Raw genomic sequence first — 24,922 nt, forward strand, 5'->3', positions numbered from 1 at the left:
TGTTGAAGGAAGTAATGGGTTCATGTTCTCTCCTTCGGACCTCAACAAATTGTCTATATAACTCAGCTGGTGTGGTTGGGATACCAAATTTGGCAATGAATGCATCTTTCATCGCGTCCCAAGTCCTGATGGACCCTGTAGGCAAATGAATGAACCAAAAGTATGCCTCTTCTCCCAATGAGTAGGGAAAAAGCCTACATGCCACATCTCCATATTCAATTTGTCTGTTGCGAAGAAGGTCCTCGAACATCTTGATATGATCTTCTGCCGTGCGATGGAAATCACTGACATTGAACTTGGAACAAAAGTGCTCTGGATTCTTCGGCATATCATGATAAATTGCAAATTCCAACGGTGATGGATTGTTGACTAGCCAAGTCGCACCATTAAGTATATGAGGAGGAGGAGGTGGAGGTGGAGCACGTTGAGCCATCGTACTCTTTGAAGCTGAGCTTGATGAACTAGCTTGGCCTTTTGTTTGAGAAATTGCCTGGATACTGGATTGGATCGCCGCTTGTACTTGTTCTTGAAGAATTTGTGATGACTTAGGAGATCCTTCCAATCTTAATTCGAACTCTTTGGGAGTGTCTTCTCTTTTAACTCGCTTTGCCTTTGAAGTGAACTGAAGTTCACTTAGATTCTTGACGCCTGGTGTGGACCTCAACAATCTTTGATGTTTCTCGGGCGAGAATGAACCAATGCGATCCAGCGTGAAGTCTTGTGAAGATTATTGCGGATTCCTTTGATTGCGAAGTTCTCTAGCTATGACCCTTCGATGTTCTTCGGCTCTATCTTCCTCTTGTTCCAAGATGATTCTGACTCTGTTGTACTCAACTTGACTTCTCCTTGCATTCCACGCTACTTGATTCAATTCTGAAATGATATCCTCTTGGGTGTTACCTATCTGCAAATTTGGTTGTACTACTTGATTCAGTCCTTCATTCGGCAACACCATCGTACTTCATGATCATGTTTTGCAATGTATTCCTTTTCAAAATCTTCGGACTTTCGGACTTTCGGAAACTAGGCCCTCCTTCTAGCGCCAATTCTGTTGACGTGTATTTTATACACAATCATACACAGAATAAAATACCAATAGGCATCTTGTCCTCTCTTGAGAAAATAGTCTCTAACTGCTGAAGATTCGCATAAAGGATCAGTTAGGTAGACTCCAAGGTTCTTTTAGTAGGGTCTCTACGTGTGGACAAGCTTCCAGCGGTATGATGTGATTTGCTGTTTCCTCCAAGGGGCCTTACGTATTCCGAAAGTTCAAGATTTGCTAAACTAAGAAACTTTTCAAAAATAACAAAAGAGTAGGGTTTGAAAGAGGTCTAATCTAGTCTAACCCTATGAATAACTTAGTATGGACAAGACTTGGCGAGATTCAACCAACTTCAATTTTGCCATAAGATAACAACTCAAATGAAATTAGTGCGATCTTCTAAGGTAATAAAATGATATTCAATGCATCAAAGATCATGGACACTACCACGAAGGTACATATCCAAGATACAATAATGATTGAAGATTAAGGGGTTCAAGGTATTCTCCAGTCGACCACGCAAGGCGTTCCTACAATCAGCAAGAAGCTAGTGGTTTGGATTACGAATCCTACCAAAAATCAAGTCTCACACTATGTCCTTCAAATTAACAAGCTACTTTGATTGAGCATGATTCAAGTAAATCAAACAACCATGAAGATAACTTAAGAAAGTTGCAACGAAACACCATAACTTCAATATTTCATTGATTTCCAAATCATCATATACAACAATTTGCTTGAATTTCTCTCTTCAAAACTCAATCTTGCTACAAAATAAAATTGCTTCTAACTCTAATCTTTCTTCTCTATTACATCAACTATTGACTATTACACTATTAACTATTACCAAATGAAATGAAAAATGGGGGTATAAATAGCATCCCCAATTACAATGAAAGGTCCAGATTGAAAGTAGATCAACGGTCAAGATCATGACACCCAAACCCTAATTAGGGTTTGTTACAAATGGCCTCCTTTTTACTGAACAATATTAAATGCATAGCCAAATATTAAATTTGGCACAAAAACCTAGGAGACATAAACCAATGACAAATAAGGTGCCATGTCATCTATAACAACCTTTCATCTAGAATCTTATTCCCTTTCCAATGTTCCCTTTTGGCATATGCAATGAATCTTGTCACGATTCCTTCGATTTCTGCAATCGGAATCTCAGGAAGATTCTTCATACTCTCTTCCAAGTGGATGACCTGATTGAATGCATCTAGAAGAGCTGCGTCCCATGAAGCTTCAAGTTCCTTCGTTCTTTCAATCAGGAGCATGGTAGCAAACATTTGATCATATTGCTCATCTGTAACATTTGCGTCCTTGCAAAAGATGACCTTGATTCTATCCTCTAGCTCCTGCATATCCACATCTGTCTCGACCTCGATCCTTCTGCCAAGAATGGTACGAAGTACCTCAAATACTCTGTCCTGGATCGGATTGATCACCTCTTCAACTCGGCCACATCTAACACTGATGTCTTCAAAGAAAACACTCTTCATATGGAGTAAGGTTGACCAATGAAACAAACTGTGAGATTCTCCCTCCAAGATCTTCTCCTGCGCTAAAATCTTCCTTGAAGTATGTCTTATTACCTTAAGACAGGAATGATGACGTCCTTGGTATGGGCAAATGCAGCTACTGTTATCATCAAATTGTGGATTATCTCAAGAACTTGGATAGCTTGATGAATAATCTTCATCATCCTTGTTACAAACTCTATGGCCACTGTATGAGATCTATCCATCCAATTACTTGTACGTTGGACCATGTTCCTGAATCTCTCTGCTTCACTGATTGATTGAAGTGGAAGTGCTTGCACTGGTGATCTAGCTGGATCCTGACGTCCCAAAGGTTCATTGATGTGACTGAAATACATCCTCCATGCACCGACCTCTCTCTCAAGCTTTCTATTCTTCTCCATTTCTTCTTTAAGCTTGTCCTTCAACGCCTCAAATGAGTCGGTGGCATCATCTAAAGTCTGCTCAGCTGTGGATGGTCCTAGCTCAAATGTCTGTATATCATATTCCTCTGCTAGGATCTCACCTTCATATTTGTCTGCTGCCGGTGTAGCTATCTGCAATTTCCTGGATCCAGTCTCATCTCGAATCATCTTGGACATCTTGGTAGCCTTTCTCTTCTCTGTTACTTCGTGTGAGCGTCCAACAAGGCTCTCTAAATCAATTGCATTGTCCTCGTCCTCTACTACGATCACCTTAGTTAATCTTTCCTTCAACCAATCTGGGATAATCGATCTTGTTTCTTGATCTTGAATCTCTTTATGCACTATTTCTTCTTGTCTGGGAGGAGATGTCATTTCATTGTCTTCTTTATCTTCATCTAAATCATAGTCTTGGAGAGATCCATCTGGTGACCCTTGCTGTGCCTGTCCTCCTTCCTGCCTGTCATTCTGTACCATAGACTCCATGGATTCTTCCACTTGAATTGTTCTCTTCTCAGGTCTAGAAGAAGTACCGGATGATTGATCTCTGTTAGCTTCTTGTTTCCTCTTAGAAGATTCTCCCTTTCCAGGTCTCTCTTTCCTCTTCAAACCTCTTGGATGGAGATTGCCCTCACTGGCACATCGAAGATTTCCTTCACCTGAATTTCTAGGATTAGGATTGCCTTCACTCACACTAGCTCCACCTTCGGCTGGTTTCTCTTCCAAAGTGAAAGTCATAGCTATGCCTTGTTCTCTCAACTTCTGATGTTGTATGTCAACCCATCTGCGAGTACAAGACAAGACTGGTGCCATCAAAGTATCTAAATCCACGACCTCGGGCTCATTCCAATCTAACCTTATTGTTTTGCTTTCTCGATCATAGGAAGACTGGATATGTCTGCCACTGTCCTGAGCTTGGTCGGCCACTCTGTAAATCCTGCATTTCCTGATGAAATCCAAAGGTAATCTAGAATGCATTTTTCGTTTCACTTCAAGATCATCTAAGAGATTCATCATAAAATCTTCAATCTGATACTCATGTCTAAACTTCCTGCCGACTGTCTCCTCTAAATGTCCATGTGGATCAAAGCTTTCTCTCAGAGCAAAAGATGAAAAAAGAATACAAGGCTAACTCCTTCTCTGCGTCATCCATGGCTAAAACATTAGGACATACCTCAACTGAATTACCCAAAATGATAGGTACTGGAACTCCATTCTGATGTCTGTGTCTGAATGCCTTCACATATGCTGCCAACTGTCTTGTTACTTCAAGTAACACAATTCTGTCTGTCGGATATCTCGGCAACATGTATGGAGGTAAAGGACATCCATGCACCCTAATATAAGTAAACTTGGGAAACTGAATGAACCAAGCACCGTACCTCTTTATGAATTCCTGGGCATCCTGAGATAACCTGTTGTGAATTCCACCTTGCAACGTCCTTGTGATGTTCATCGTGAAAGTATCATTAACCAACCTATAGTTGCTCCCTGGTGGATGATGCAAGTAGGCATAGGAATCACAAGCTCTGACCTCGCTGGGTCCTCTTCCAATCACTCCTCTGTGAGGTAGTCCTACGTACTCAACACTCCTAATCAAGGCATAAATGACATATGAACTCATGTAGAAAGACTTAGTAGCCTTGAGTCTTCTCAACTGTACGTCCAAGCAATGGCTAATCATCCTAGCCCAATGTATTGTACCTTTTCCCTGAACGATCCCCTGGATGAAGTAAAACATCCACTTCTCAAAATAGAAGGCATGAGGGGCTCCTATAACTCGGTTGAGCATGGTAATCAAATCTCTGTACTCCTCTTGGAAATCAATCCTGTGCGGTGTGTTCGGGACCTTGCTCAGACGGGGACGGCTCTTGAGTAACCAGTTCTTATTGATAATGCTTAGACAAGCATCTGGATCATCTTCGTACATTGATCTGGCTCCTTCTGTGCTCTTGTATATCATGTCCCTGTGCTCTGGAAGATGGAAAGCTTCACTTATAGCTTCCTCTGAAAGGTACGCCAAAGTGTTTCCCTCTTTGGACACGATCGTTCTGGACTGTGGATCATAATGACGAGCACACTCGATCATCAACTCATGACACTGAACAGCTAGAGGAAAGTCGGCCGCCTTAATGATGCCACTCTCTATTATTCTCCGGGCGACAGGCGATGGCTTGCCAATATAAGGGATCTCTCAAAACTTCTTCGTGCTAAAGTTGCCTAAGTTTGTATCTCCAATGTGGCTCCACTTCGACACGATCTTGGTCTCCACTTCTTCGGTCTTCTGATCTTCTTTCATGAGAGCTGAACGACTGGTGGATGCTCCCGCCTTCGGGGTTGCCATACCTACACAACATTTCATAATGAGAACTAGATTTTGCAATAAATAACATAGATTAGAGAATAAATTTTAGGAAACTTCATGATAAGTCTTGAATTATCATTTCCTAAAATAAAACGATTGAGCTAGGAATTCAAAATTTCAAAAAATCAAAATTTAAAACATGACGATGAATAAGTAAAACAATAAAATCAAATCGCCATACCTCAATAGAGAGCTAACTCTAGAATGCAAAAAGGACAAAATCGCCTAGGCAAAAAGATCGAAAATAGCCTTCAATGTAATCGTCTTAGCAAAATAGCAATTCGCCACCCTTTGAGTTGCCTTTGACGTGATCTTCAAAATTTGTTCAAATGGATCCTCAAGTTCGAACAGATAAATCTCCAAGTCTCGCACCACCTTTGGATGATGTTAGCATCACCTTGGATGATAGTTCGCACCACCTTTCTTGGAATGAAATTCGCACTTCTCCAAACACAATTCGCACTTTCTTCCTCCAATCGCATGTGTGAGATGATAAATAATATTGTGAAAATGAAGATTTCACCTCTCCCTTTATAGCGCTCACCTCACCATTCACCCCCAAGGCCGACTTGGTAAAAATAAGGCAATTTTAAACGATTTTTTAAATAAATAATAAAGGCCGACCTCCATTTCTAAATACCAAGCGCTCCTCTTGATTTTTATTAATTAATAAATAATTAATTAAATGCCTTTATTATTTAAATAAATAAATTTTGATTTTTATAAAGGCAAAATAATTAATAATTATTAAGCGCAATATTTAAATGCTAATTAATTGAGTTTTTTGAATTTATCAAACTTTAGCATTTAAAATGAATTCAAAGATGTTTATTTAGTGCCAAAATTTTGAAAATGGTAGATACGTACCTCATCGCCCTGGTCCCTTGGAGAGGGACAGGAGCGATCCACTATTTTGGTCATGATTCTTGCGTTTTTGTCGTCCAAAGTCTTCATCTCCGCGTTCAAATCAACCACTTTGTCGGGTCCTTCGAGTTTGATTGTCTTGCTTGTGTGAACAAATGCCTTTATAACCATTATCGCCCTGGTCCCTTGGAGAGGGACAGGAGCGATCTTCATGTTTTCACGTCGATCTTGCATGTTCGAACTCCAATTTTCATCATAAGGCAAATAATAACATCGCTTGTTCATTCCATGCTCGTCCCACTTGCTTTTCACAAGACATTTTGATGTTTAAAGGATCATCGCCCTTGTCCCTTGGAGAGGGACAGGAGCGATCCTTGTCTTTTCTCCATTTTAAGCTCAAATTGGTAATACTTAACGTCCATTTCCCTTTGCATCGCCTTCCAAATGATGTCTAAAACCATGTGCGACTTTATCTTAACGTGATCTTCAAAGGATATCATGTGTTTTGGCAAATATCGCCCTGGTCCCTTGGAAAGGGACAGGAGCGATCTCCATGTCCTGGCTCAAATTTGTAAACATTTGATCTTCGTTCTTCGTTCATTGTCTTCCAAAGGACGTCCTTTACTTCGCCAATCCTTGCATTGTCTTGATTTTGAAGGAGCATGAGTGTTTTTGCAAAAATCGCTTTGGTCCTTGTCCAAAGGACAGGAGCGATATGAGTTCGTTAGCTTGATTGATAACACTTTGACGTTCAAAACCTTTGGTATATCATCTTCGAAGGACACCTTATACATTGTATGACCTTGTGAAGTCTTGACTTAACATGATTTTTGCATGAATCGATCAATACATTCAATATCGCTCTGGTCCCTTCCTGAGGGACAGGAGCGAAGTTCAAGGTTTTGAGTTTGTTCTCATGTTCTTCAACTTGCCATTACCTTCAATGCGTGAAATGACATCCCTTGATTCTCCTTGGTCGCTTGAAACTTGCTTAACTTTTGAAATCTATGCCTTTATGGAAATATCGCTCTGGTCCCTCCCTGAGGGACAGGAGCGAACTGGGGGGTCTTAGTGTAAATCCATTCAATCTAGCAACTTTGGATACTTCGATCTTCATTGGGACACTTCGAAACGCCTTTGCCACCTTGTTCTTCGCCTTGGAGTGTCCTGAACTTGGAGGAACGGCAATATAATCATTATATCGCCCTGGTCCCTTGGAGAGGGACAGGAGCGAATTTAAGCATTTTGGTCCTTTGTTGGCATTTGGCAATCTTCAATTTATCTTCAATGAGTTCATTTCACCTCCTTCCTTGCCTTCAAACATAAACTTGACTTGATCTTCGCCTGAATCTCGCCCTATGAAGAATATCGCTCTGGTCCCTTGGAGAGGGACGGGAGCTACAATGTACTTCGCCCTGGTCCCTGACTGAGGGACAGGAGCGATTTTAGCATTTTGGACCATTTTTCTTCATGTTTGCTCTTCAAGTTATATTCATTCGATAAAACATATCCCCTTGGACATCTTCAAATCGTCAAGTCGTTGAAATCCTGCAAGGACAAAGCAATATTTGATTTGTAGCTCCGGTCCTTCACTGAGGGACAGGAGCGATTTTGATTCCTGGAGGCACCTCTGTGCTTGTGAAAATCTTCAATTTATATTCAACGGAAAGATCACGCCTTTCTCTATCATTTCCAACTCGAAATTCACCTTGACCCTGCAAGGACAGTAAGATATTCGAAAACGAGCTCCGGTCCTTCACTGAGGGACAGGAGAGATTTTGCTCCTACAGGCCAAAATATCATGAGTTTACAAATTTTATCACTTCACAAGGCGAAAACAAATCATTTACAATGCCCAGGATCAAAAATCAAAAAACTCAAAATCTGGTCAAAATTGGTCAATTGGTCAAAATTCACATTTCATCATCAACACTTAGACAAATTTAAGCTCTGCACTCAAAATTCCAATTGAAAATAGACCATTCTGGCGAATTCATTTCATTCAAAATTTGCATCCTTTGAAAGGAAGCTCTAAAGCTCTCAAAATTGACTGGATTCTGGCTTGAAAAGACGGCAATTAAAACCCTAAGGCTTGACCCTAAATCCAGACAATTGACTGACTAACAAAACCCTAAAAGCGAAGCGAAAAGCGAGCGAAAAGAGGGCAAAAAGAGGGGGTCCCCATTTGCAATGGGGCGATGTGTGAAATGGTCACAACAGGGAGGTACCCACCAAATGGTTGACACATGGCGTATTCTATCCTCATTCCTCATAGATAAGTGGGAAGAGATTACACAACATAATCCAAAGCCTTGGATGAATTGGACATTTGGACCACTAGAGTCATTTTATTCTAGCTTGTGAAGTGTTATCAAGAGATGTAAATTGAGGAGTTTATGCATCACCAAACCAATGTAACAAAGATGTTTTTGGATAGCAGTGTTCCTCTTTGTTGCCTATGGCGGTTTAGGGATGATAAGGAACATCTTGAAATCTTTGTTGGCGAATAAGACATCTTCTAGGTTTGATTCTACTCATATGGACCTCATAAATGCATTGCATGGTCAAAAGCAATGCAAAGAATGCAATCTCATTTCAAGTCCATGTGCAAAAGTTATGGCTTCCAAAATAACTAGGTAAGTGAGCTCTATGAACTGGCAAACTCTTCATGGATGTGGCAAATTCATCATAAAACAGATAACTTTTTATTGGTGAAGAGGCAAATTAATCAGTGTATAAGCATACAGTTAAAATCTGTAAGCACCAAACAATTTCTCTCCCTTTTGGCAGTTGATCTTCACTCTTCTGGGATAGTTACTATGAGTATGAACATTCTACACCCCTTGGGAATAATATAATATATTACATCATTGTATTATTATTATTAATAATGGCATATAATTATTAATAACAAATAGAGTCGGTTGTATTGAGAAGTTGATCAATTATATCTAGCCTCAACTAGCTGGTTAATATCTGACCATACTTTTGTATATATCCATATCCTCTGATCAATAATTTATTAATTATTAACAATTGTTCATTGCCTCTTCAAGATTCAATTTAGTATCAGAGCAAATATTTCCATGTTCTTATGATAAAGTGGTTCTCTGCGGCTGTAGAGGAGAATGCTGCATGGAAAATATAGAGGGATCTGCACACTAAGAATAGCAGTCTCAAGAATCAATACATATTGTGATTGGTCAAGAGAGCATCAACCGTAGTCAAAGATGGGTGTTTGCATGTGCTCAAAAAGAAGATAATCTATGTTACTGCTAATGAAACCACAAAAGTTCTAGATTTCTGTATAGACCTATCATCAAAACCTTGAAAGCCGTGATGAAATAGGATACCAGTCGAAAGTTGTTACGAAATAAATGAGCTCATAAAAACAAAAGGGAAGGTTTTAAGCCATATTAATTTGTTTTCTGGAGAAAAGGAAATAGAATATAATTGTTTGCCTTTATCCCATACTTAAAACCATATAAGACAAACAAAAAAACAAAAAAGGCACACAAGACAAAAGGAGGCACTCTAATAAAAGTTTTTTTAAATCAAAATATTAAAAGAGCAATAATATAGTTAATAACAAAACTCTATTTATTTCTTCTGTTGCACAAATAACCAGCGTTCCATATAAATGGTACCTTTGATTTGCATTTACAGCTGAAGTTGTAATGTCGAATTATTACATCTAATGCTTAATAAAGTTGCAACACATTTGTGGCATTGATCCTATAAATTGTTGGGCGAACCAAGGGGGAAATAAAGATTGACTTTGTCAATAAAAATGGATGCAAATGCTCCAAAATCATGCTTCCATACTCTCACTTGTTAAGAGGTGATAACTATTCTACCTAGAAAACAAAAGTCTAAACACAATTAGAGTTTAAAGACCGATGGAATATTGTAAACAGCACTATCACAAGGCCTAAATCAGATCCAAATGAGCAAAAAAAATTTGATAAGGCCAATTTGATCATCTTCTTTGGAGTCTGGATGAGGTTTAATCAATATTACAACAGCCCAAAGCTCAAAAGATGCATGGGATAGACTGAAAATTGTCTATGAAGCTAAGAATCGAAAACAGATTCTTCATCTAGAAAGTCAATGGTATTGATTGAAAATGCAAAGCAGTCTTAAATTGCAGGGATTCTTGCAAAAATTAACAAAATTAAGGAAATAACTCCAAGTACAAGGAAAAATCATTTTGGATGACTATCTTGTACCATAGAGCACTATCCCTTTCCTTTCAAGTGTTTGTCACTTGTACCAAGGTGGCTAGCAAAAAAGATTGCATTCAAAGACTTGGTATATTTGCTTCCACAACAAGAAGGAATTCAAGATGAGATCACAAAATCCACTAAAAATTAGGCTCCCGCATCACAATATCACCAAAAAAGAAAAAAACTAAATGTTGACACAAGTCCATCCAAACCAAAATAGAACAATCAACATGCATAACAGATGATATGCCAAATGTGAGGGGGCATATTCTCCAAGACTTTTGGTACAACTCCTTTATAAATGGAGAATCAAGCTACTAAACACCACGCCAAAAATCCGAGGGAAGCGAGCAAAGGAATCCCCAACAAAAAAAGAAGACTGACAAGCAACAAAAAAATGTTGTTTCCAAAAAAGATTCTAATAAGAGGACTAAATGTATACTACAGAAACATCCACATCCTCTTCAAAATAACATACAATGAGAGAAAAAGGGTGGTTTGTCAACCTAACCACATTAATTTCATATGAGCAAGTTTCATTTGGAAATACATTTCATTGCCACTTAAAACCCACACATATTAACTTACAAGGTTCTTTATGTTCCAAGGCTCACCACAAACCTCGTCTATATGTCAATTATAGAGCACAACTTGATAATTGAATTTAATAGATATAATGGTAACAAACTATGTCTCATTCAAGAAAAGACTTGCAATAATGAAGTTATAAATTGTGCCTCTAGGTTGGTAAGGCATTTCAATTGGTTGATGTTTCATCCACCACACTCTAGCACAGACAATTTCATCATCTCAATTTTGGTTTTCTTCTTGCCTTGAGTAAATGAGACATGGTGCAAGAACTTCCCCCAATAAAGAAAATTGAAGATCTTTTCTCCAACTGTACTTCTAAAAAGCATTAGACTCCACAACAAAAAAATGAATCAATCTATGTGGACCAATGCAACTAAGTCATAATCATGCTCAATAATTCCAATTCTTTCTAGATGATCACAATTGGAAGATATGGGTATATTGCTTGACAAGCAAAGCTCAACCATTTGTAAAGTTCAAAGAGTTTAAACCCCTTGTTGAATGGTCATCTAGTTGTTCTCTAAATGCAACATGCTCAGGTCAAGGGGGAAATTCACTGAAAATGGTTTCTCCACATATCTAAAAGAAAACAACTACCCACTACATATATACATCAACAAAACGGTGTGTATTGAGATCTAATCGTGCCATCATGGAAATGAAGATCAAGTTCCTACATTTTGGACAAAAGCAATTCACACAATAATATGTTTGTTGAACACATGCACCACAAAGGTGCTTGATGAGATCTCTCATGAAGAAGCATGGAATAGGACAAAGCCCTCCATCTCACATCTAAAGGTGTTTGGTTGTGCAACTTTCGTGCACATCCCCCAAGTGAAGTTGGATGAGATGTATTTGAAAAGTATTTTTCTTGGACACAATTTGAAGTTAAAGAGATATCAACTCCTAGATCCAACTATAAATAAGTTGAATGTGAGTAAATATGTTTCCTTTGATGAGGAGAGTGTTTGCAACACACCTACCACACCATCTCTTACCTCAAAACAAGAATCAAAGATATTTGAAAGTGACCAAGAAATTTAGGACATTAAACATGAAAGTGGTGAAGATTTATTTCAAATTGAACAACCTCCACCGTCATCCTCATATATTGTGCATGAAATACCCAAGTGGTATTCTGCACCATGAAAGAAGCAAAGTCAGATGTAGTTTCTGATCAATTTGCTTCAAGGCCAAAGACTCATAAAAAGGCTCATGAAGAAGTAAATTTGGCTCTCTTGTGCATAGTGATACAAAACACTATACCAAAAATAGTGAAATGGGTACTTGACTCACAATTTTGGAGAGATGTCATGGATGCAAAAGTCATAACATTAAGCATTGATGAAAAATAACATTTAGGAGTTTGTCATTCTTCCACCAAGGAAAAAAGTAGTTGGATGTAAATAAGTGTTCAAGATAAAATACAAAGGGCTATGCACAAAAAGGTGTTAACTATTAGGGGTTTTACCCTCACTACAAAGATCAAGAGCATCAAGTTGGTTCTAGTGATGGCAACTCATGTTAGGGTGAAAATTCATTAGATGGATGTTAAAATGATAAAATTGCTTTCCTTAATGGAGATCTTGAGGAAGAAATCTATAATACTCAACCAAATGGATATATTGCACCTAGTTAGGAAATAAAAGTGTGCAATTAAGTTTGAGTAGTACTAGGATCGGTGACCTCCTAGAGAATCTTGATACTTCACCCCCATGAGCATCTCCTATATGCAATTAGTGCTAAGTGGACCATTCATGCTCATGAGAGATAAGTTCTTGTGAACCATTTGTCACAAACCATGGGTAAATAAATATTGACCCAAAAACTATGCAATTGAATCCTAATAAAACATTTTATAATTTGATACATTGTGAAGATGTCGCCTAAATGCAAATGCCTAATTTGTATTTACAATGGCAAATATAGCCTTACAATGCAAAAAGAAAGTTGAAGAGTCAAAGGAAGATTAAAAGTTGAGAGAAATGGAACACCATGAACTATTTTTTGTTATGGTCAAAGCTAAGTAGGCTTGATTTGAGGGGAAACTCCATGCTTAAGTGTGATTGAGTCCTGGTATTGGGATGGATGACCTCCCAAAAAATCCCAATGCTTCACCCCTATGAGCATCGCCTAAATGCAATGAGTGCAAAGTGGACCATTCATGCTCATGAGAGATGAGTTCTTGTCAACCACTATTCATGAAATACGGATCAATAAATATTGACTAAAAAACTATGCAGTTAAATCCCAATAAAACGTCATATAATTTGATACACTACAAAAACACCACATAAATGTAAATGCCTAATTCAAGTTTGCAATGCATAGTATAGCCTTACAATGCAAAAAGAAAGTGGAAGAGTCAAAGGAAGTTGAGGGAAATGGAATGTCACAAACTATTTTCTGTTATAGTCAGAACCTAAGTCACCGCGTTCGAGTTCGAGTTCGAATTCGCCAACAATAAAATTTGGATGAAATACGGCAAGAGGAAAAAATTCGAAAAAAAAAATCGCCATTAAATTCGCTTTATATAAATTTTATTTTTTAGAAAATATAAATAATATATCTAATAGCTAAAAAATGTTAGAACAAACAATATTAAATTTGTTTAATTTAATTTATATATTTTAATTTAGATTTATCAAATTTTAAATATAAATAATTAAAAATTTGAATTAAATAATTTAAAATATTTATTTTTTCATATATTAATGTTAAATCTGACAACTTTTATAATAAATGTTAATATATTAGTTAACATTATTATTATTATTAATTGATAATGTATATTAGACAACTAATATTTATTAATAATGTATATTAGATGTTTAATATTGGTTAAAATTATATCGGGCAACAATATTATACTAAAATGTTTTCATTATAGGAGGTCAATCAAATTGGGCATTTTAGTTAGCATTATATCGTGCATTTTAGTTAACATTATATTGGACAACAACATTATATCGGGCAAGATTTTAAGTTTACATCCTTTGTCTCGGACGCGGCTTCAAACCCTGCTGGTGACCAGGCACACCGTCGACCTGTAGCTCTTCCACGGCCCCCATACCTCTCCACAGCAACAGAGAACTAGTCATCTGCCAACGGCCAAAACCTCTACCTGTTATCCAGTGAATTTTAAACGAATTTCTGCGAATTTCATACATTTTTTAAAAGTTTGCCGAATTTTGAACCTGAAGCCGAAAATTCAGCGAACGCGGTGACTTAGGTCAGAACAGCCACTTTCTAACAAATTACCACAGTGATTTCAAAACTACCACAGTAGTTGTCAGAACACCTCAGCAGTTCCAATATAGCCATCTAAGAGCACCCAGTAGCGTTGCCCAAAAGCCAAAAATGCTCAAAAACCACTTTTCTATTCTGCCAAAGCCTGCTCCAAGATATCCCATAACAACTTGATCATTCTCCAGGATCGGAGTTCTGCCCGTGTTCTGAGACCTCTTCAGACCTTTTTACATGAAGTCCAATTAATCTGTTTCAGATCACCTGCATTGATTTATATACCTAGTACCATAAGATTGCCATATAAACATATGGCTGAGACCGACCCAGAGCACTTAATGCACAACCCACTAATTAGAAAACATTGCCTAATAGGCAGCTGGCTGAGACTGACCCAAAGCACTTCTTTACAAGCAACCCATTGAAGAAACTTTAAGAGATTAAACACCGATTCCTTGTTATGATGCATACATATAGACTTTAAGAGCTTGCTAGATCTTCGATCAGCAACATACATATGCGCCCCTGGTAATTTTCAAGTGCCTAATTAAACTGAATGGATTAGATATAACTAATATAAGTTGACAACTAATGACTAATAGTTTAAGACACAAGAATTCACCTTATTCATTAGTTTCAGACACAAGAATTCACCGTACTTACAAGTTACAAGACATGTGGCATAAAAATGCTATAATTGCAGTAAAAATAACGACTTTAAAAAGAATTAGGAATCATGCTTTGCTTGAGACAATACAGCAACAACATTTGTCATCAAGGTCAGACTCCTTTTTGCCACCAGATTTACATTCTCTTTCAATCCCCTCAAGACTCCGCAATTTATACAAAAGGAATTTTATGACCAGAATCTTTGGAATAAACTATCCTCTAATGAACTTGCTATGACAACCTTCCCATAGACTAACTTGAAAGATATAAATTAGACAAACCTGAATAGTGTATTGACCAGGTGGTGCAATATATGTTATCTTGCCCATTGCTCCAGGAGGAACAGCAATGCGGTGCTCCATCAGACTATTTTCAAAAATTGTCTGCAACATAATTTGTTAAAAAGAATAAGTTCCTTATTGCAAACTAAATAACAAATAAGTGTTCAAAAGGCAACTATATTTTCCGAAGTTTAGGGGAAACAAAAAAACTTACTGCATATAAGTCACCTCCAGTTAAGACATCTCCAATAGCTGTGACATAGCATGCAATACAATCAATAAGATCTAAAAACTAAGATCTAAATCTGTTAGAAAACAGTCACATCTAATCATTAGCCTTACATAGTTTCTTTGGCTGGAATTCCCAGGCTGTGTCCTTGTCAAGTGCTGGAACAGAAACTCCTCGAGGAATATACACATCACCAGACTTTATAGCAATTGCCTTCAAAGGCCTCTGCATTTCAGTAACAAAATGATCCCTCATCAGCAATATTTGTTTGCCAAATCCCACCAATGCAGCAGAAGCATTGTAAGATCGAATGATTCATGAGCTTTAAAAAAGTTAACTAAATGACAAACACAGAACCATAAAAGTAGTGCAAGAATATTAAATATTCAATTATTAATCTGAGTCATAAAAACCACCATGCCTGTAAATTGTCACTATTATGCTATATAGAAGGTATATTGTGTTCTTTTATATTGAGCACAAAAAATTTGTTCACCAAACTGGCTACTATATGTGTATAGCAGTATAATAACTAGCAAGACTAGAAAACTTATTGCTAAAAACATCACAATAAAGGAAGGAATACGAGCATAAGAAGAGACAAACCTGAATGCCATCAAAAATATTACCCAAAATTCCTGGTCCAAGCTCTACAGATAGTGGCTACAATCAAAACCAAAGAACCTCATAAATTTAAAGAATATAAAACCAAAAGCTTAATTCTCTCAAATAGGTTTTAGTAACATAGCCTATGGCACCCAAGCTCCTTTAGCTATGGACTAATAATAGGAGAATGGTGAATCAATACCTTGTGTGTCCGCAAGACAGGGTCATTCACCATTAAACCAGCAGTCTCTTCATAAACTGTTGAGAAAAAATTTAATACAATTAGTGATCTAAAATTTCACAACAACTGTGAATTAGTACTTTCCCGCCATGATATTTATTCAAAAAGGATAAAGCATGCAAAACTTCCACAACCACAAAAAATAATGATAACAGGCATTCCTAATAAAGGTACTATCAACTTCAAATGATAGTTTTTGGATGAAGATCGTCAAGAAAGTTGATTTTGCCACTTTGATTAAGTGATTGAACAATCAAATTGAACTACATATTTTCGAAGGATTATACCTTGTATGGTGGCCGAATCACCCTCCAGACGAATAATTTCACCAATAAGATGATCGTGGCCCACCCGAACAAGCTCATACATAGCAGCTCCTCCCATTCCATCTGCCACAACAACAGGTCCTGATACCTGGTATGACGATTGTATGCCAAAAATAAAAGAGCGAATCAGCAAGTCAGAAAATGATTGCACAAAATTCTGTGCTTTACCTCCACTACAGGTGAATAACAATTCCACAAGAAGTTTATCTCTTATAAGCCGTCTTCAGAGTAAGAAGGTTAGTACAGAAACCTTGGGCTACTGTTCAACATTTGCAAACATTACCAAGCAACCAAACCATCCAGATTTTCAAGAAAAGCGACATAATGAAACAGTGAAACCGCATAGTTGTACCGCCAATAACAAAAACTGCATAATAATCAGAGAAGCTATTTCGCTCTAGTAAATGACTCAATAGCTGACCTCACACCAATAAAAAAATTTATATCAGATTGAATATTCCATAAAAGTTGAGAAGATTTAATTGACTTTGAGCTCATTTTATATTTTCATATCATACCTATTGATAGTTGGCATCATATCGTAAAAAACATTTTATTTCAGATGAAATATTCCACAAAAGTTGAAAAGATTTAATTGACTTTGAGCTCATTTTATATTGTCATATCATACCTCTTATCAAGTTAAGGTTATTTGTACAAGTTTACCAAAGATTTAAAAAACCCAATAAAAACCATTTGTACAAGCTGATGATTGATTATGATGTAAGCAATGCCAACTGATCAGCATATTTGCTCAGTCCTGCCTGTAATGGCACCCTCCTTGACAGGAATGCCAACCTTTTAATCTCTACGTTTGCTTCATTCGTGCATCTAATTTCTCTATAAAATTTATGTTCCTCAGTATGAGTCTTCAATTTCTTGCTTGAGCTTGGGAAGTTAAATGGTTACCAAAAATGTGAGAAAAGATCCTCTGAAGAAGGTGCAGTTTCAAACAGGAGATTTTGCGATGCTTTTAGGATTCATATTTTATATTGTCATATCCTACCTCTTAGCAAGTTAAGGTTATTTGTACAAGTTTACCAGAGATTTAAAAAACTCAATAAAAACCATTTGTACAAGATCTAGGCATGACCAAGACAAGGCCAAGATTTCTAATCAGAAACCAGAACAGTATCTTAAAAGTATGAGTTCATTTCTATATCCTAAAGGGAACAAATAATGAGTCAGGCAACTGTTATACTGGAAGGATGGAAACTGGTGCTAGCTTTAGATTTCCACTCCCTTGTGGTGGAAGAAAACTTGTAAATCATTCTAAATGGAATTTCGAAGGGCTCAACACCTGGTTGGAAGTAAAAAAGAATCTTAGAGGAAGGCTAAAATCTAATACCAAGGTTTGAAACAATCAGCTTTGAACATTGCTTCAAAGACTGCAAAAAAACAGAATGATTTATTATATGATGCAGTGACCATGCAATACACCCTCAGAGTAATAAAAAGATTAACCCTGATAAATTGATAAACTTGAGCACACTTAGCCTAAGCAAAATGCTAAAAAATTAATTAATTGTCTCACAATGGAGACCTATTGAAAGGCTATGCAAGTATCTATTTGCTAATGCAAAAAAATCACATTAAAACACCTGTACAAAGAGATCATTTCCCATAGAAGCTGATGACAAGCAATGCCAACTGATCAGCATATTTGCTCAGTCCTGCCTGTAATGGCACCCTCCATGACAGGAATGCCAACCTTTTAATCTCTACGTTTGCTTCAATGGCATTCATTCTTGCATCTAATTTCTCTCTAAAATTTATGTTCCTCGGTATGAGTCTTCAATTTCTTGCTTGAGCTTGGGAAGTTAAATGGTTACCAAAAATGTGAGAAAAGATCCTCTGAAGAAGGTGCAGTTTCAAACAGGAGATTTTGCGATGCTCTTAGGATTCATATTACTCCAGACAATTTAGCAGTGGTAAATTCTGTAATTGACTCTTATGGCCTAGACAAGTCAAGGAGAAAGAGGACTAATGCCTAAACCAAGCAACATTTTTTGTGAAAAATATGGCAAAAATGGTAGGTGAAAGTGCAGTCTTTTATTTGATTGTCAACTTTGTAAGCAGGGTTTCTAAGCTACCTGTATGTGAGGAGATACAAGGTCAAACTGTTGATGAGCATGGAGGTGGCCAGGAAAAATATGACGAATTGCAGAATTTGGAGGAAGAGAAGTCTCTCATCTAAAGCGGGGAGGTGGATCCTCTGCAAGGACGCTTTGAAGAAGCCAGGCAAAATAAAAATGTTTCTATAAAAAGTTAAAACATGAATGAAATACAAAAAATAATTAAAGTGAATGTACTGCTGGCCCAGGCACCCTCATACCCTACCTATGCTTAGGCATGTACCCAAAATCACCTAAATGAAAAAAGGTGAATTCTCATGAAGACAACAAGGAAAATCAGGATGAAGACTCTGCCTTTGAAGAGGCAATAGCATCCAGAATAGGCTTGAACAGGGATTTAGTGGATATCTACATAGTTCCCATATTGTCAAGGCAAGTGTCAAAACTTAAAAGCCCTGTGTTATTTCTAACACCGAGACAGAGAAAATAAATTATAATGAAAGTTTTGGGGGGGGTATAAAGATAATAGAAGTTGACACTAAGATGAGAAACAAAGAGCCTTGAGGAGGCTGTCATTGGCGTCATTTGTGCAGAAGGAACTGGTCCTCCTTCAGCAATTGTGGTCCCTCCATGTGAAAGCCTTCTCAGAGATGCTCCTGATAACATGCAACTGGGAAGCTTTTCCTTCTAAATTGTTGTCTTAGTTTGTTTGCAATATATGAACCCAACCTTCTTTTTCAAATTCTGCCAAAAAATAATGTTTTTGAAAGAATAGAATCTCATATTTTATATCACTAGGTTAATCTACTTGTGAAAAATACTGCCTCCATTGACCTTTGGCAATAGAAACATTGTTCCACGATTCCTGTCACTGCATTCAGCTTCTCTTTATGTTGTTTGCAACTATCGACAAAGAAATAGAACCTATCTGTTTGGGCTAAGAGCTCCACTGATTTTCTTCTCAAAACCTGAGTTCCAGTCCAATGGCAGAGTTTATGGATGAAAGACTCGTGAAACAACTCTTTTGGAGTATACTGACATTCAAACCACTTCAGTGAAGTTTAAACTTTGATGTTGAGAAACAAATCACAAGGAATGTTATTCTTTCTGATCAGTTCACAACTAACTGGTTTCTGGGTGAGGATCATACAAATAGATTTGCTTTAATAACATGAGTAATCATAATTAAATAATCATCTCGCGAGTTCAAGATTTGCAATGACATCAGAAATCTGGTCCCTCTATACTCATTAATACCACATGCAAAATAGAGCTTCAACTGATCCTTAGAAAACAAAGCAGTATTCGATCCCTTCCAATACTCAAATCTTATCATTTAAATTGTTGGTAATAAAAATGATGAATCTATCATCATCGGAAAAAACTCATAAAATTTGTAATCACATGTAATGAACTTAAGCAGTAAACCTTTCAGGAACCTGTGTCCAGATTCTTATAATACATGTTAAGAGTTAAGATTCGATATTAATATTGATTTGTAGCATCACCGAACAGATGAGCCCAAATGTACTGTTACTTTGACAGAAGAGATACCCTGACGCATATTCAAATCCTCATGACAAGTGTTAACCGTTAAACCGGATGATTTCAGATACGAGTTTAGTCTATGCCAATTTTGACTGGGGGGAACCCAACAATAGAATTAAAATCCTTGTGACACATGAATAATTTTACGAGTTGGATAGAATGCTGATTTATGCATACAATAGACAACCGAAAGGAGACCCTGGTAAATTTGACAGAAGACATACACCAGAGTAGCATTCAAATCCTAATGGCACATATCTAATGATAAAGTTGGATAAAAATTAAAATACTGATCTGCAGATACAAACCAACTGGAAAACCCAGATGCAAGCTTGATCTCTGGTGACTTTGATAGAAGACAAATCCCATTCTAGTATATTATTCCTCACTACAATTTTAGTGCTGTAATTTGATGGATTACTGATCTGCTGAGACTGCTACAGACTAGACAAAAACTAAGTTCCTAGAACTTTGACAGAACATATATCCCGCAGTAGTGGCATCCAAAGAGGAAGGTTAATCAAGGGAAATTCACCAATTAAAACTTAGGAGGAGAAATCGTAAATTTCAGATTCAAGCTTTCACTGGTCAATCATATATGCGAAGCTTCTCTGATGCTTTAGTATTTATAGCTTATTCTTAGATGAAGGAATTCATTGAATGAACTAAGGAATTCTTCCTTCCACTCATTCATTTAGCATCGCAAATCCACAAAGAAAAAAAAATCATGAAACCCCGCTTCTATACAAATTGTCCGCTAAAAAATTCAATCCTATATCTTAACTTGTAATCTAAAATTCGCTGCAAAATCCAAGCATTTTAAAGCCAATGCAAAGAAAGCCAGTGCAGAAAATGGATCAGAATAAAAGCACCTTCCGAACGTATCCATACTCGCTCTCCTTCTCGGAGTCCTCGAATGTCGTCAATTTCTCTCCGAACGTAGACGGCATTTTGCCTGCTCTTAATTACAGCAAAAACCCCGGAATCTGGCGCAAACTGAGTTCAAAATGAAAGATAAAAACAAGCGAATCTGGATCGAATTCGATTTGTTGCAAAAAGTCGAAGCAGATAAAAGAAAGTCCTCCAGATCCGATATGAAGTTTGAAGGCTTTCGAGAACTGATTTTTTGTGATCCTCAGTATGGAAAATAAAGGCATGCGTGAATTTAACTGGATTGGAAACTGTTTTCAATTCCGGGTCAGGGAAATGATTTAGTTTTAGCTGCGCCCTATCTCGCCTTGCTGGCAAAATGTTGCTTAGGTGGCATATTTGCAATTTTGGGATTTGAAGGAAGTGGCACTGTTTTCAAATTCATTTTATTATTTTTATTTAACGTAAGGAAACATGTGTGCAAATTTTTTTATTATTTTTATATTTGACGAGATTGCCTCCCTTTACGTATCGCAGGGAAAAAGGAACTTCTAATATTTGTCCTTGCCAATAAAACAAAGACACCTTATCTTTCACCGCGGCTCATAAAACAAAGTGTCCTTGTATTAGCCAAGAATGGAAGTGAAACTCTCACACTAATTTGATACCAAATAATTATAATTTAGTTTAATACACAATACCTAAAGTGTACTTTAAAATTTTAAAAAATACTTTAATTAAAATATAAAGATTAGGGTATTTAGATTTTTAAGAGTTGATGTGGAAAATAATTGGAATTTGTTATTATTTTTTATTTTGTAATTAGATTTATTTATAATTTTTTAATTACATTGAATTGATGCATTATTGAATTTTGTAATTCAATGAAATAGAATTGTTATTGTTGTCTAATATGTGGAATATTATAATCATATCATTCTTCTATGATTTTATTTATGTTAGTCTGTTACTCCAAGGTTCACTCCTTCAATATTTAAACATGTGCATATTATCAATATTGTTTATGAATACCTTTTAGAGACCTAATATGTTAGCATTCGGAAGCCATATCTCTCCCTTTTTGCCTTTGATCAAATCTATTGTTGTCATTTTCACAATTTTTAATGATAATATAACTACTTTAATGATATGTGAAATAATGCTTGTGAGTATCTATTGGTTATCTTTTAATGATGTTTAGGGGATTGTCTTTAAATAGACAGCTATAATTGCTTAATTCTTAGACAAGGGTCAACTTGGGAATCAAGGAAACAAATGGTAATCAAGATGTATGGTATTACAATAGTGATGGTTTCTAGGATTGAAAAGGATTAGGAAGAGAAATGGTTTTGGCCCTGTGATGAGGAAATTTAATTACTATGAGACAAATAAAATACGCTGCCACAAGACTTAAGAATCTTCAAAAATGACCAAGACACCAATGAAACAAAATAAACAAAGTAAACTAAAACAATAAACCTTCATGTATGTCCCATTGTGTCCTATCAGCTTTTGATCTTGTTGGTGTGGTTGCTCTCGAAATGCACTGATGTTGCTTCAAGATGACAAAAGGTTGAATGGACATAGATGCAGTATGAGAGATGCAATGGAGTGGAAATATGATGCAACTAGAATAGAGATAGTGAGGATAATGCAATACAATGATGGATTATGATATGATAAGCTACTAAGTGATACTATACTAAGTCAAAGGCATGCTTTTGAAATGTTCTATTTGCTGGAAAGCTAGAATGCTCGAATTATTGATTACTCTAATGGTGACTAGCCTCAAATGGTGGAAAAAGGCTTCCCTTTATAGATTTTCCATGGCTCAAATCCAAGGTGGTAAAGATCAATGGTTGAGAGTGAATCTTGAGAGAATGAATGGATGAGAAGAATCGGTTGAGATGTGAGAGATAAAGGGGGAAGATGTTCCTCCTAGGATGACAAGGTGGAGGACAAGGTGGAAAGAAATTACGCATAGCATCATGCTCACCTTGACCAGGGATGAAGACCCCAAAGATATAGGATATTTGGAGAGAATATAGGTTTCCCAAGACATGAAGAAGTCAATAATCTAGGGAGGTTGGAGAAGATTTAGGCTTCCTAGGAAAAGTGGACAATGAATCACTTTGACTTGGTTGATGTGGACAAAACCACCCTCTAAGATATAGGGATGTGAGAGAGAATATAGGAGATAGGAGAACACACGAGTCTTCTCATCCTATTGACTAGGAATTATGTTAAGGATAGTTGAGGAATTAAATATTTAATTTGTTTAGGCACATGGTGATGAGATGGCATGATGACATGGAAGATGAGATGGAGGAAATGATGTGGAGGATGAGATGATGTGAAATTAAAATTGAAGACATAGGTTAGATGATTAATTAAATAATTTAGAATTATTTGATCAAGATAAACTTTAGAAGAATCATGATGAATTTTAATCAAATAATGATATTTAATTCATAAGTTGATTTAGAGGAATAAGACAACTGAATCAAAAAATATATATATATTCAATTTATCCATTGATGGAAGAATGAAGCTGTTAAATAAATAATTAATATTTATTTAATTATCTCTAGTCATTTTTAGGTGTATACAGGACCATTCAAAATAGGTACGCCAAAGGTAAGTTTGGGCTTGGTTGACTTGCATATTGTAACTTTTCAAAATGAATACTAAGACAACATACTTCTTAGCAAGGGTGTAGTGAGTGCACCACAAGAGAAGGAAATTAAAAAGTTTGTACGTTTTTTCTCTACATATAGCCTCCACTTTAGCATACATGTAAATTTATTGTAAATCTTACATCTTAAAGTAAAGCAACAAAATAATTAGAGTAACATGCATTTTCTTTGCAACAAATACAAGGTTAATGTTGGGTTTTCTCAAATTACACATTATAAATATCAATTAGACACATAGAGAATATATTTATTAATAAGGGTGTAGTGAGTATAAGATAAGAGAAGGAAATTATAAAGAGTGTATTTTTTTCTTTGTATTTTACCCCACTTTAATGTATGTGTAAATTTACTATAAATTCTGAATGCTCGAGTAAAACAAGACAATAAGTCCAATCCAAAAAGATGCTTTTGATTGATTATCTTCTCGGTTTCACATCATCTCAGTGTTCAAAATCTATACACATGAGCAATAAAAAGGTATTACTAGCACTTGCATTCAAATGTTCATAAAAATAAAACATTGACTTATTTTATTTGTTTGAAATCTTGACATTTCATTTGTGAAAATAAAGACTTGCAATATAAAGTCTTCTAATTGGAATAGATGTAGCCCCTATGAAACCATGCAAGAAGTAGTGTGAAAGAAGGAAGACAATGATTTTCTAATGTTCTCAAAGAGTAGTAAGTTTCCACCCACGATTTCTATAAAATGTCAAAATTATAAAACATAAATAAATTATAAAACATTGTCAAAATTATCAAAGAATTGGAATTAGTGTGCCCTAATAAATTTCTACAACATGAAGTTATGTAAACTATGAAAATAAGTGATGTTCTCATTATCTGGGTCCATCAAAGAGTGATAATTATTGGACATCAAATTCACAACTAAATGTTATACCTACATATAAATTACATCAACATGGGAAGTTTTACAATAATGAAATTCAACTTGCAAAATGACCTCCAAGATTATAAAATTTATCTCTTCATCAAATCTTTAATGAAATTATTTTATAGATTTTAAGAAAAGGGAGAATGAAATTAAAATTAAATCCTAGCCAAGAAGGTGATTTTCCAATTACAAAACCCTCTT

At 36.3% G+C, this 24,922-nt stretch overlaps 1 protein-coding gene across 1 annotated transcript in view; it reads right to left on the reverse strand.

Moving 5' to 3' along the window:
* LOC131048485 (V-type proton ATPase catalytic subunit A) overlaps positions 1-21,430 on the reverse strand; it is a 47,389-nt gene extending 25,959 nt beyond the window's left edge. Inside the window, exons 1-7 of the mRNA XM_057982445.2 lie at positions 21,133-21,430; positions 16,599-16,725; positions 16,273-16,328; positions 16,071-16,127; positions 15,578-15,689; positions 15,450-15,487; positions 15,236-15,337 (exon numbers count right to left, since the gene is read on the reverse strand). Coding sequence (XP_057838428.2) covers positions 15,236-15,337; positions 15,450-15,487; positions 15,578-15,689; positions 16,071-16,127; positions 16,273-16,328; positions 16,599-16,725; positions 21,133-21,210 — 570 coding nt within the window. The 5' untranslated portion in view covers positions 21,211-21,430. The remainder of the gene's footprint in view (positions 1-15,235; positions 15,338-15,449; positions 15,488-15,577; positions 15,690-16,070; positions 16,128-16,272; positions 16,329-16,598; positions 16,726-21,132) is intronic.
* Positions 21,431-24,922: the final 3,492 nt, after the last annotated feature.

The sequence above is a fragment of the Cryptomeria japonica genome, chromosome 2, assembly GCF_030272615.1.
Source record: "Cryptomeria japonica chromosome 2, Sugi_1.0, whole genome shotgun sequence".
Classification (NCBI taxonomy): domain Eukaryota; kingdom Viridiplantae; phylum Streptophyta; class Pinopsida; order Cupressales; family Cupressaceae; genus Cryptomeria; species Cryptomeria japonica.